Source organism: Euwallacea fornicatus, chromosome 5 (genome assembly GCF_040115645.1).
Source record: "Euwallacea fornicatus isolate EFF26 chromosome 5, ASM4011564v1, whole genome shotgun sequence".
NCBI lineage: Eukaryota > Metazoa > Arthropoda > Insecta > Coleoptera > Curculionidae > Euwallacea > Euwallacea fornicatus.
The window spans coordinates 6,238,821-6,251,437 of record NC_089545.1 but is presented as its reverse complement, the minus strand read 5'-3'; the positions used below and the strand labels follow the sequence as shown (position 1 = coordinate 6,251,437).

Sequence of the window (12,617 nt, the reverse complement as noted above, 5' to 3'; positions counted from 1 at the left end):
ACCAGAATCAAGTTTGCTGTAGATTTTGATATCCTGTATCAATTTCCAGATCCACTCTCAACAGCTCAAGGGCGCCTACAATTTCGGTCAACACGAGCAAGACATAGTCCTCCCTGGAACGTGGTTACCGGTAGCCATTGCCGTCGACTGGGTCGGAGATAAGCTGTACGTCGCCGATGGAATCGGTCAAAAAATAGATGTCTTCGAATTAGACGCCCCATTGGGCAGGCCTAGGGGACACGCCATTGTCCTCAGCTCTAATTTGACCAACCCCGCAGACTTAGCCCTGGATCCATCGGTCGGTTTAATGTTCGTGGCCGATAGTTCCCAAGTTTTGCGTGCAAATATGGACGGAACCAATACTGTGAGCATCGTGTCCGAAGCAGCGTACAAAGCTTCGGGCATTGCGGTGGACACAGTCGCGAAGCGAGTCTTTTGGTGCGACTCTCTGCTGGATTATATCGAGACAGTGGACTATAATGGACAGAAGCGGTTTCTCGTCATAAGGGGCCAGCAAGTTCCCAGCCCTACTCGTCTTGCATTGTTTGAGAATCGAGTATATTGGACCGACAGTACCAAACAAGGAGTGATGTCCGTGGACAAGTTTGAAAGCACCAGCATACAGAGCGTGTTCCGCACCAAGGAAATTAGAGACCCGAGGGCCATTAAGGCCGTGCATGCTTTGGCGCAGCGCCCCGTTACTAACCCTTGCGGAGCCAACAACGGGGGTTGCCAGCACTTGTGCATCGTCACCCAAACCGAGGTGGTTGGATCTAGATATCCCCCTATTTTAGGTTTGTTGCTAGTTTTGTTATGAACGCGATGTATTAAGCGATTGTTGAAGGTTACAGGTGCGCCTGCAACATCGGCTATAGACTACTGCTAGATGAGCAAAAGTGCGAGGAAGTGATGGATTTCTTGATGTACTCGCAGCAGCGCTTCATTAAGGGCAAAGTCTTGGACCCGGTCATCGAGGGCTTCAGCGATGCTATTCTACCGGTGGTTTCACGAAGAGCGAGGTATGCAAACGAGCAGGCGGGATTTTCCCGATGTGAATCGGGGCGTTAAATGGCAACACTGCACTATTTGGGGCTGTTGTTACAACCGTTGTCACAATTCCATTTTACACATTTTTCTCCGACTTTTCTCGTGATAAAAAGACATTTTAATTAAGACCTTTTTTTTTGTAGATTTGTAGGTTTAGATTTTGACGCTAACGAAGAACAAATTTACTACTCCGATGTTCTCCAAGACGTAATTTACCGTGTGCACCTCAAAGGAGACGCCAAAGAAATAGTTTTGGCCTCCCAAAACGAGGGAGTGGAAGGTTTGGCAGTGGATTGGGCGGCCAAGAATCTGTACTACATCGATAGCCGCAAGGGCACTCTTAATGTCCTTTCGACCAGGAACGTGACTTACCGAAGAACCCTTTTGAAAAACCTGAAGCGACCCAGGGCTATTGTTGTCCATCCAAACCGGGGTTTCGTGTTCTTTTCGGAATGGGACAGGCCTGCGAATATCTCCCGGGCTTTCACCGATGGCACCAACTTAACAGTCTTCAAGAACCTCACTCTGGGGTGGCCCAATGGACTGTCCATAGACTTCGAAACTGATAGATTGTATTGGTGCGATGCCCTCCTGGATCATGTGCAGCATTCCAATTTAGATGGGACCGATATTAAGACTGTAAATTCGCGCCTTATTAGACACCCTTTTAGGTAAGTTTTTTTGGATATTTTTTGAGGTGCTAAAGACAATTTTTGCTTCTCAGTATTGTGATTTACAAGCAGTTCATGTACATAACCGACTGGCGATTGGACGCTATTATACGGCTGCATAAATTGACCGGTGAAGGGGAGGAGACTTTGGTGCGGGAGCCTCAAACAAATAGGCTTTATGGGGTGAAAATTTATTCGAAATCGGAGCAAAACGTCACTGAAAATCACCCGTGTTTCTATGGAAACGGAGGATGTCAGAAGCTGTGTTTTGCAGTTCCCACTACGAGCGGGCCGCTGATACCCAAGTGCGGTGAGTTTCTGGCTTTCGCTTAAGTTATAATCTAATCAACAAATTTGAACAAAAATAACGAAAAATATCCAAACAAGGTAGCCTGGAAAATACGATGTTGTCATTACTACTTCACGTATAGGCGCGTTTTTCCAAATTTTTTAGAATTTTTTTTATCTCAGGCTGTCCCTATGGGGAGAGATTGCTCGAAGACCAAAAATCCTGCCAACCTGACCCCAACCATGAACCGCCGGTACAGGCGTGCCCAAATAGCTGGGACTTTACCTGCAACAACCAACGCTGCATTCCCAAGTCCTGGGTCTGCGACGGCGACGACGATTGCTTGGACAACAGCGACGAGGAGCAAAACTGCACCAGTACGTCCAAGTTTCCTTTGAATGCATTTTTGTATACAAAACTCGTTATGTAGAGCCTACATGTAACGCCCAAGAGTTCCAGTGCAAATCAGGCCGATGTATCCCTTTGACGTTTAAATGCGACGCCGAGAACGATTGTGGAGACTTTAGCGACGAAACTGGATGCGTTAATGTTACTTGTACTTCCACACAGTTTCACTGCGATAATGGGCGCTGCATCCCTAGCAGGTAAGCTGAGATTAATTGTCGCATTTTGGTGTATTAACGGCGAGTTTGTAGCTGGAAATGCGACTCTGAAAATGACTGCGGAGATGGAAGCGATGAGGGAGATTCATGCGCCGAAAAGACCTGCGCGTACTACCAGTTTACTTGCCCCAGGACCGGTCACTGTATACCTCAGAATTGGGTGTGCGATGGTGATGACGATTGCTTCGACAAGCAGGATGAACAGGATTGCCCTCCGGTCAAGTGCAAGGACAATCAGTTCAAATGCGCCGACGGCAGGCAGTGTGTGCAGGAAAGCTACAAATGCGACGGAATTCCTGATTGCAACGACGGAACGGACGAATTGGGATGTCGTAAGTTGTATGTTTTGTCCCGAAAATTGTCAGGTTTAATGCGATTTTTGCAGCTTCAATCGCGCCCAATCAGTGCAACATGGAGAAGCAATTTCAGTGCCAGTCGTCTGGGATTTGCATCCCGAAATCATGGTACTGCGACGGAACCCCCGACTGCGATGATCGCTCCGATGAACCACAGTCTTGTGGCAACATCGACTGTCCTGTTAATTTCTATAAATGCGGCAACGCTCAATGCATATTTAAAGCGTATATTTGCGATGGAAAACCCGATTGTGAGGATGGGTCCGATGAGAGCTCACTGCACGCCTGCAAGAAACCACCCTTCAGGTTAATATACTCATTTCTTTCTTTATTTCTAAATTTAAGGTAGATAAAGGAAAACCGCGATAAAATCTCAACGTTTGCGCTTGGCGAAAGGTGTTGCGAGATCTTGAGCAATGTTTCTATCGAATTATCTTCGTGTCTCTTGCTTATTTCAATGTTCGGCAACACTGGTTGCGTGTTTTTGACAGTCGCTGTAAACGATACGAGAACCTCGACGTTGCCGAACCTCATTTTTTGCCGTACTAACGCTTTGTGGTGATTCTTAGGTGTGCAGCCGATCAATGGCGGTGCCCAGGAGTGACTGATCGTTGCGTTAATATAACAAGCGTGTGTGATAATAAGCCCGATTGTCCCAATGGAGCAGATGAAGGTCCCGATTGCGAATTCAAGGAATGCCAACATCAAACCGGGCTTTGCTCTAACAAATGCAAGCAAACACCTACGGGCCCTTTATGTCTCTGTCCTGAGGGTGAAACGCTCACTTCTGGAGGTCTATCTTGTGAGGACTTAAACGAGTGCGAGCCTGCGGGCGTTTGTTCTCAGACTTGCACCAACACGAAGGGGTCGTATTATTGCAGCTGCGTCCCTGGATATTTGCTCGAGCCGGACAAGCATTTCTGCAAAGCCTATAATCATTCCTCCGCCTTTCTGATAATCTCCAACCGGCACTCGATCCTCGTGGCGGACCTCAAAGACCAAGGCCTGGAACGTGTGCCCATTATTGTGGAAAATGTGGTTGCCACCGCCTCAAACATGCATTCGGGAACGATTTTCTGGTCGGACATGAAGCTAAAGAAGATCTCCAAATTGGACAGAAACAGCGTACCGCTGGATATAATCTCGACCGGTCTTGATTTGGTGGAAGGGTTGGCTTACGATTGGGTGGGCGGTAATATTTACTGGTTAGACTCCAAGCTGAATACCATTGAAGTTTCCAAGGAAAGTGGTCTGAATCGGATCGTCTTGGTTAAGGAGAATATTACGCAGCCCAGAGGGATGTGTTTGGATCCCAAACCTGGTGCCCGATGGTTGTTCTGGACCGATTGGGGGGAAAATCCGAGAATTGAGCGAATAGGAATGGATGGGTCCAATAGAAGCGTGATAATTAATACGAAAATCTACTGGCCTAATGGTTTGACATTGGATACGACCAACAACCGCGTTTACTTCGCCGATTCAAAGCTGGATTTCATCGATTTTTGCAACTATGATGGAAGTGGCAGACAAAATGTTTTGGCGGGCAGTCACTACCTTCTTCACCCACATTCTCTGACCATCTTCGAAGACACATTATATTGGACAGATAGACAGTTAAACCGAGTGCTTTCCGCTCACAAATTCAAGGGTAACAACCAAACTGTTGTTTCTCACTTGATCTCGCAGCCTTTGAGCATCCACGTGCATCATCCTAGCCTGCAACCCATGACCGAGAATCCGTGCATTCAAGCCCCATGTGAGCACCTCTGTCTCGCTAGCCCCAGCACCAGCACTGGTTACTCTTGCAAGTGTCGAGCAGGTTTCAAGTTGACCACCGAAAGTCGTTGCGTGGAGGATGATACTCCGTTTATTTTGCTGATGAAGGGGTCGCAGATCATTGATACGAGTCTCACTCCTGGAGAAAATGTTGGCGGGACCATAACGCCGATAGTTGGTATCGAGAATGGGAAGCAGGTTGAATATGACAAGAAGACGAATTCAATATTTTGGTTGGAGTGTCGGGCAGAGGCGGAGGATAATGTAAGTTTAAACATTAACGAAATACAAAAAATGAAAATTAGCGAAACTTCTTCGCAGTGCACTCTTTGGTCGACCCCTCTGGGAGGCGGCAACAAGACTCAAGTGTTGGGTACCGATAACGGGATCGTGGGCGCTCCCAGCGCCATCGCCTTTGACTGGTTGGGCAGGAATCTCTTCATCGCCAATCGCCTGGCCAGCAACTTCGAACTAGTTCGCATGGATAGTAAAATCCGCCACCGAACGATTATTCTGTCTAACGACGGCAATAGGACCTCCGTGGCAGACCCCAAGGCCATGTGCTTGGATCCTACAGAAGGGAAACTATACTGGACCGATGCCGGAGGCAACGGAGTTCCGCAGAAGATTGGAAAGGTAAAGAAGGTCTTCCTCATAACATTCTTGTAACGTGTGCGAGATCGTTTATTAACTACTCAATTAATACAAGAATCCATAATGATTACCGTTAAGTTATTGTTGCGTTTAATAAGCAATGCATTAAATCAATATTTTATTAATATAGGTTAATATGGACGGTACTAACCCTGTAATCCTTGTGGAGGACGTGGACTGGCCCGAGGCTATTACTATCGACATTGAAACCAAGACCATTTACTTCAGCACCCAATTACCCGTGATTCAAAGCGTATCTACAGATGGATCCAAGAGAACCACTATTCTTACATCTACAAACAATATTGTCCTTCCTAAGGCTGTAAGCGTGATGGGAAATCGGCTGTATTACCTGGATCCTACCTTTGAGAAGTTAGTCCAAGTGGCCCTGCCTTCGGGCGGTAGCGATAGAGTTTTAATGGAGAACGAACCAGATCTGAGAACGTTTACCATTTTCAAGAAGAGGACCTTCGTGGACCATCCCTGTTTAATCAACAATGGAGGGTGTGAACAGATTTGCATACCTGGGGAGGGGAGGACCCGCAGGTGTGTCTGCAGCATCGGTTATAAGGGTAACGATATCAACTGCTCGCCTTTTAAGACCTTCGCAGTGGTTTCACAATTGGACAAAGCCAGGGGGTAACTATGTCCATTATTGCCATTTTTACTGTTTCTTATTCAATTTGTCTACGTGTAGTTATAGCATTAAGGATTCTTCCGAGGCTATGGTTCCTATTACCGGATTGGGGCACCATATTTTGCATGTGGACGTGCATTATTCTGAAAATTGGATATATTGGGTGGAGTTCAATCGCGGTCCCTGGAACGGTATTTTCAGAATTAGACCTAACGGCACGGGTAAGATCTATTGGCCAATAATAGAGAAACTCATTCATTTAGTATTTTATTAGAATTACAGCACATAATCAAAGATGGAATAGGAAGTAATGGAATTCGTGGCCTGGCCATCGACTGGATCTCCGGAAATTTGTACTTTACTAATGTTTTTCCCCATGAAAACTATGTGGAGGTTAGCTGGTTAGATGGCAGCAACCGAAAAGTCCTGGTAAAGACCACTACGGACTCTCCAAGAGAACTGGCAGTAAACCCCATAAAAAGATTACTGTTTTGGATTGATTATGGCCAATATCCGCGTATCGGCAAAGCTAATTTAGACGGATCTGACTGGCAGCCTTTGGTTACTTCGGGCATTAGCAACCCTAGAGACTTGACCATCGACATGAACACTCATGACGTGTATTGGGTAGACGCCAAACTGGACATGATCCAGAGCATTTCGTATAAAGGTGGGAGCAGGCAGGTAATCAGACGAAACTTGCCCAATCCTATGGGAATCGCCGTGTACAAGAGCGAGCTTTATTGGGTGGATCGTAACCTTCGCTCGGTCTTTAAAGCTTCTAAGTTCCCGGGAAACACCACAATCCCCACGAGAGTGCGCACTAACTTGGACAAGCTGCGCGACATTGCCATTTTCGATATTACTAATCAACCAGGAGATGATAGCAATCCCTGCAGGAAGTTCGGCAACGGAGGATGTGAGCAGTTGTGTTTTGCCTCAGTGCCGGAAGCTCCGATTCCCTTCAAATGCGACTGCGCCACAGGAACTTTGTCCTCGGACGGTAAGATGATTTTGTGAGGGGCTTCAGGCGTTTGAAAAAAGGGAGTTTTAGGGCGTAGATGCGAGTCTGTGAATGAGTATTTGGTCTTTTCAACGCGGACCGAAGTGCGCTCTATCAATCTGGATCCGCAAGCCACCACTTTACCATTCTCCCCCATTGGAAACTTGACAAATGTCGTAGGGGTGGATTTCGACTATAATCACAAAACGTTGCTTTTCACACAAATCCGGCCCTGGGCCCGAATTGCGAGCATGTCGGCTACAGAGCCGGACGGCAAAAACATTGTGAATATTAAGAATAAAGGTAAAAATCGTTATTTGATTTATTTTCTGCCATGGTTTAAGTGAACCTTTCAGGGATAAACCCCGAGGGAATCGCATACGATTGGACGCAGCAAAAAATCTACTGGACCGACTCTTCCAACAGAAGCATTTATGCGATGAATCTCGATGGTTCTCAGCTGGTGATGATCACTAGAGTGGAGCGACCCAGAGCCATAGTAATCGACCCGTGCAACGGCACTTTGTACTACACGGATTGGGGAAAATTCGGCGCGTCCGGGAAGATTTTGCGCACCACAATGGCAGGGTCTCTAAAGAAGGTGATTATCGACAAAAATCTGACGCAGCCCAGCGGATTGGCCATTGACTACGACGAGCGCATGCTCTATTGGACTGATGCAGTGAGAGAAAAAATAGAGAGGAGCGATTTAGAGGGCAATAACAGGGAGATTCTGGTGACCGCCACCATTTACCCGTTTTCAATCACAGTGTTTGGAGAGTATATTTATTGGACGGATCTGCAGCTCAGGGGAGTGTACAGGGCGGAGAAACATACGGGGGCCAACATGATCGAGATGGTGAGTAGTTTTACTTTTTCTATTCTTTATGGGAAATTTTTGGATACTCAAACTCATGAAAGTTTTAAAATAATACGGAGAGAGTGTTGCATCTACAGTATGATACGTGTACTTAGGTAAAACGCCTAGAAGACAGCCCGCGTGATATTCAAATCTACTCAGACAAACGTCAAAAGTGCAACGTCAATCCTTGTCAAATTAACAACGGCGGCTGCGCGCAGAGCTGCCATCCCGGCATTAACTCGAAACCCGAATGCAGGTAAGAAACTTCTAAAATAGTGAAAGTTCTGATAACCTTGTCACGAGGATGACATGCATAGAAACAGTGTTGTCATCTTATGAAGCTTGTAATTGTTTTCGATGTAAAGAATCCTTCTAATTACTATAATTTTTTTCGAAACAAGGTGCGATGATAGCACGAAACTGGTGAACGAAGGTCGCATGTGCGTAGCCAAGAACCTGACTTGCGACTCTAGTAAATTTTATTGCCGCAACGGGCGCTGCATTTCGCGAATGTGGGCGTGTGACGGTGAAGACGATTGCGGGGACAATTCTGACGAAGAGACCAACTATTGCGGTGAGCATTATTTGCCGAAACATCTTTATATCTTTATTACGTTAATTCGCTCTCAGCCTTTCATTCATGTTCCCCCAATGAATTCCGATGCAACAACGGCCGTTGCATTTTTAAATCTTGGAAGTGTGATCACGAAAACGATTGCAAAGATGGTTCAGACGAAGAGAACTGCCACTATCCCCCGTGCGCAGATGGCGAGTTTACTTGTCTCAATCATCGTTGTATTCCCATGGCACAGGTGTGCAACGGAGTGAACGATTGCAAGGATAACGTCACATCTGATGAAACACACGAAAGGTATTTCTAGTTCTTTTCAAGAAAACAGAATCTAATTTAGTTCAAACTAGATGCGGGCACAACACCACGTGTCCTCCTAAACACCTGAAATGCGAGAACACCAACATATGCGTGGAGCCTTATTGGCTGTGCGACGGTGACAATGACTGTGGAGACAATTCTGACGAAAATCCGCTACATTGTGCGCAGCGCACGTGTCCTCAGAACAGCTTTAGATGTTCCAATCATCGCTGCATTCCAGCTACATGGTATTGCGATGGAGACGATGACTGTGGCGACGGCGCAGATGAGCCGCCGGAGTATTGTAAAAGTGATGGACGCACCTGCTTTGGAGATTTATTCACCTGCGATAACGGCAACTGCGTGCCCAGGATTTACATCTGCGATGGCGACAATGATTGTTTGGATAACAGCGACGAGGACAGCAGACACGAATGCAGTAAGTTTGGCAAAGATGCATCATCTACCAATCTGCGTCTTACGCTCACGTTCTATTCTAGATGATCGTAAATGCGACAAGCAGACCGAGTACACCTGCGAGGAGAACAAACATTGGGGCAGGGCCCAGTGCATCCCTCGCAAGTGGTTGTGCGATGGAGACCCCGATTGCATCGATGGGGCCGATGAAAAATCCTCTCTTCACCAGTGCCTTACCCGTGAGCCATGCAGTGAGGAGCAATTTACGTGCGGCAACGGACGGTGCATTAATAAGGTAAGAAAAGACTTGTTTTAGAGCTAGTTTTGATTTAAACGTGGGGCACCAAAAGTACACCGTGATATTAAAAAAAAAAAAATATATAGGGATGGTTGTGTGACCATGACAATGACTGCGGCGACGGCACCGATGAGGGCAAAGAATGCAACCAGCAATACAAGACATGCAGCGCTAACGAGTTTACTTGTCAGAATTTCAAGTGCATCCGGAATCAATATCGCTGCGACGGTGAAGATGACTGTGGTGACCATTCTGATGAAGTCAACTGCAGTAAGTTTCTCCTTCATCTCTCTCCATCCTTCTAAAAGCTATTGGAATAGAAAAAGACAACGCTACGTGCCCCAACGCGACGCAATTCCGGTGCAACAGCGGGCAATGCATCGAGGGCCACTTGGTGTGCAACAAAGTACCCGATTGCACGGATGAATCAGATGAGCCTGCGCACTGCAACGTGGATGAGTGCGCTAAAGTAGAAATTCACCAATGTGGACATAAGTGTGTGGACACCCTAACTGGATATTACTGCGAATGCAATCAAGGCTACAAGTACGTTATTCAGTTTTCCTCTATCCAACAGGTCCTAATTTGTTTGTTGCAGGTTATTGCAAGACGGCAAAGCCTGTGCAGACGTAGACGAGTGCATTGAAACCCCTGGGGTGTGTTCGCAGTACTGTTCCAACACCCCCGGTAGCTTCTACTGCAAGTGTAACGAGCAGTTTTACGAAAGAGAGGCGGACGAACACACTTGCAAGCGCAAAGACAAGATTGAACCTTGGCTGGTGTTCACCAACAAATACTATATTAGGAACATGTCGGTTGATGCGAAATTCTACGATCTGGTGCATCAAGATCTGATGAACGTGGTGGCCCTGGATTTTGATTATATGGAGCAGAAGATGTATTTCTGCGACGTCACCGCCAAAACGATTTTCAGGAGCAGTTTGGGGTCTAACGAGAGGGAGGCGATTATAAGACATGATTCGCACGGATTGGAGGGTATTTCGATTGATTGGATTGGTAGGAAGATTTATTGGTGAGTGACAGCTTAAATCTCCTTAAGGTAGATCGTTTTTTTTTACGTGATTTTCTCTCCTTAGGCTGGACCGTCACTCCAAGAACTTAGACGTGGCTGAATTGAACGGAACCAATAGGAAAACCCTGCAGTCCGCCATCGCTGATCCTCGAGCGTTGGTAGTGCACCCCGGCACCGGCTACTTATACTTCACCTCTTGGCATTTGCAAGCCTACATTGGAAAACTAGGCATGGATGGGATGAATTTCACCCGAATTTTGACTTGGAACGACGATATTGCCTGGCCCAACGCCTTGACCATCGATTTCTTCACGGACAAGCTCTATTTCGCTGATGCTCATTTAGACTACATCGCCTTCACGGATTTGGAAGGTCGCCACCGACATGTGGTCCTCTCAGGCAGCGCTGTACCCCATGTATTTGCCATAAGCCTCTTTGATGATTTTGTTTACTGGACCGATTGGAATTTGAAGGCCATTTCTAGGGCCAATAAGTTTACCGGCAAGGATTTGCAGATTTTGAGGAATACCACTCATAAGCCTTATGATATACATATTATGCACCCATTGAGGCAGCTGCCATACACTAATCCATGCGGAGTTAACAACGGAGGTTGCTCACATTTATGTTTAATTTCACCCCCTCCCGCTTCGAGTTACCTGAACATTGACGGTTATGGCGAAGAAGGAGAAACAGGGTTCACATGCGCGTGTCCAAATCAATTCTATTTGGCTCCGAATAACAAGACCTGCATCGCGAACTGTACTGAAGGCCAGTGGCAGTGCAAGGGCAACGATGAAAAATGCATTCCCTGGTTCTGGAAATGCGATGCTGAGAAGGACTGCAAAGACGGCTCAGATGAGCCCGACACGTGTCCTCCTAGGCAGTGCCGTAACGGCACTTTCCAATGTAAAAACAACAACTGCACGCCTTCGGCGACAATATGCGACGGCAGTAATGATTGTGGCGATAATTCTGACGAAGAAAATTGCGATAAGGAGTGCCCGGAGTTAGAGATGAAGTGTAAATCCAATGGAAGATGCATTTTGAACAGCTGGAAGTGCGATGGAGACCCAGATTGCAAAGACGGGTCCGATGAAGATCCGGCGATTTGCCACAATAGAAAATGCGATGATGAAACTGAGTTTGCTTGCAAGAACGGCAAGTGCATTCCGAAGTTGTGGATGTGTGATTTCGATAATGATTGTGGGGACGATTCGGACGAGCCAGCGTACATGTGCCGGCAAAGGAACTGCACGACGGGTTGGCAGAGGTGTCCGGGCAAAACCAATTATCGCTGCATTCCCAAATGGCTCTTCTGCGATGGGAAAGACGACTGTCGCGACAACAGCGACGAATTACCGGAAAATTGTCCATCGTGCAACTCAGAGACTGATTTCAAGTGCAAAAACAATCGTTGTGTTCCCAAACAGTGGATCTGCGACTTTTCGGACGACTGCGGTGACGGCAGCGATGAGGTGGAGGAAATGTGCAAGGGGATTTACAGGGCGTGCTCTGAATCTGAGTTCCAATGCAGTAATGGGAAGTGTATTTCGTCGAGGTGGCGTTGTGACCATGAGGACGACTGCGGCGATAATTCAGATGAGCTCGGCTGTAGCGGGTTCCAGTGCAAGAATGGTGAGTTATTTCAATTCTTAATTCATAGATTAGCGTGAAGGAAAATTGCTTGTTTGCGCAAAGTTTTTGAAAATTTGAAGGTTTCAAACTTCAACTAATTGCCTCATTTAATTCTTTTGCACCACCAGGTACCTTCCAATGTGCAAGCGGCCACTGCATCGCTGCGTATTTCCGCTGCGACGGCGACCGCGACTGCCGTGACATGTCCGACGAAAAGAACTGCCCCCCCAAATACCCGGGTGGGCGCTACTGTCCCGAATCGAAATTCCAATGCGACACTCACCTGTGTGTCAGCCAGGCGGACATCTGCGACGGCGCAGACGACTGCGGTGACAATTCCGATGAAGCGCCCTCTCTATGCAACGACTTCAACTGCGACAGCTTAAAACGCTTCCAGTGCACCAATCACAAGTGCATCCCCAAGTAAGATTTGTTTGTTGCT

The 12,617-nt window shown here is 46.9% G+C and overlaps 1 protein-coding gene across 1 annotated transcript in view; it reads left to right on the top strand.

Moving 5' to 3' along the window:
* Positions 1–12,617, top strand: part of mgl (megalin) — a 29,520-nt gene that overhangs the window by 13,422 nt on the left and 3,481 nt on the right. The window contains exons 6-30 of the mRNA XM_066282180.1: positions 50–794; positions 845–1,019; positions 1,191–1,718; positions 1,772–2,028; positions 2,190–2,384; positions 2,438–2,612; positions 2,664–2,962; positions 3,016–3,292; positions 3,556–5,026; positions 5,084–5,398; positions 5,547–6,055; positions 6,114–6,274; positions 6,328–7,056; positions 7,108–7,359; positions 7,413–7,915; positions 8,032–8,174; positions 8,320–8,492; positions 8,549–8,789; positions 8,840–9,228; positions 9,290–9,501; positions 9,591–9,774; positions 9,825–10,050; positions 10,103–10,537; positions 10,602–12,175; positions 12,304–12,598. Of these exons, the coding sequence (XP_066138277.1) occupies positions 50–794; positions 845–1,019; positions 1,191–1,718; positions 1,772–2,028; positions 2,190–2,384; positions 2,438–2,612; positions 2,664–2,962; positions 3,016–3,292; positions 3,556–5,026; positions 5,084–5,398; positions 5,547–6,055; positions 6,114–6,274; positions 6,328–7,056; positions 7,108–7,359; positions 7,413–7,915; positions 8,032–8,174; positions 8,320–8,492; positions 8,549–8,789; positions 8,840–9,228; positions 9,290–9,501; positions 9,591–9,774; positions 9,825–10,050; positions 10,103–10,537; positions 10,602–12,175; positions 12,304–12,598 (10,463 nt within the window). The remainder of the gene's footprint in view (positions 1–49; positions 795–844; positions 1,020–1,190; positions 1,719–1,771; positions 2,029–2,189; positions 2,385–2,437; positions 2,613–2,663; positions 2,963–3,015; positions 3,293–3,555; positions 5,027–5,083; positions 5,399–5,546; positions 6,056–6,113; positions 6,275–6,327; positions 7,057–7,107; positions 7,360–7,412; positions 7,916–8,031; positions 8,175–8,319; positions 8,493–8,548; positions 8,790–8,839; positions 9,229–9,289; positions 9,502–9,590; positions 9,775–9,824; positions 10,051–10,102; positions 10,538–10,601; positions 12,176–12,303; positions 12,599–12,617) is intronic.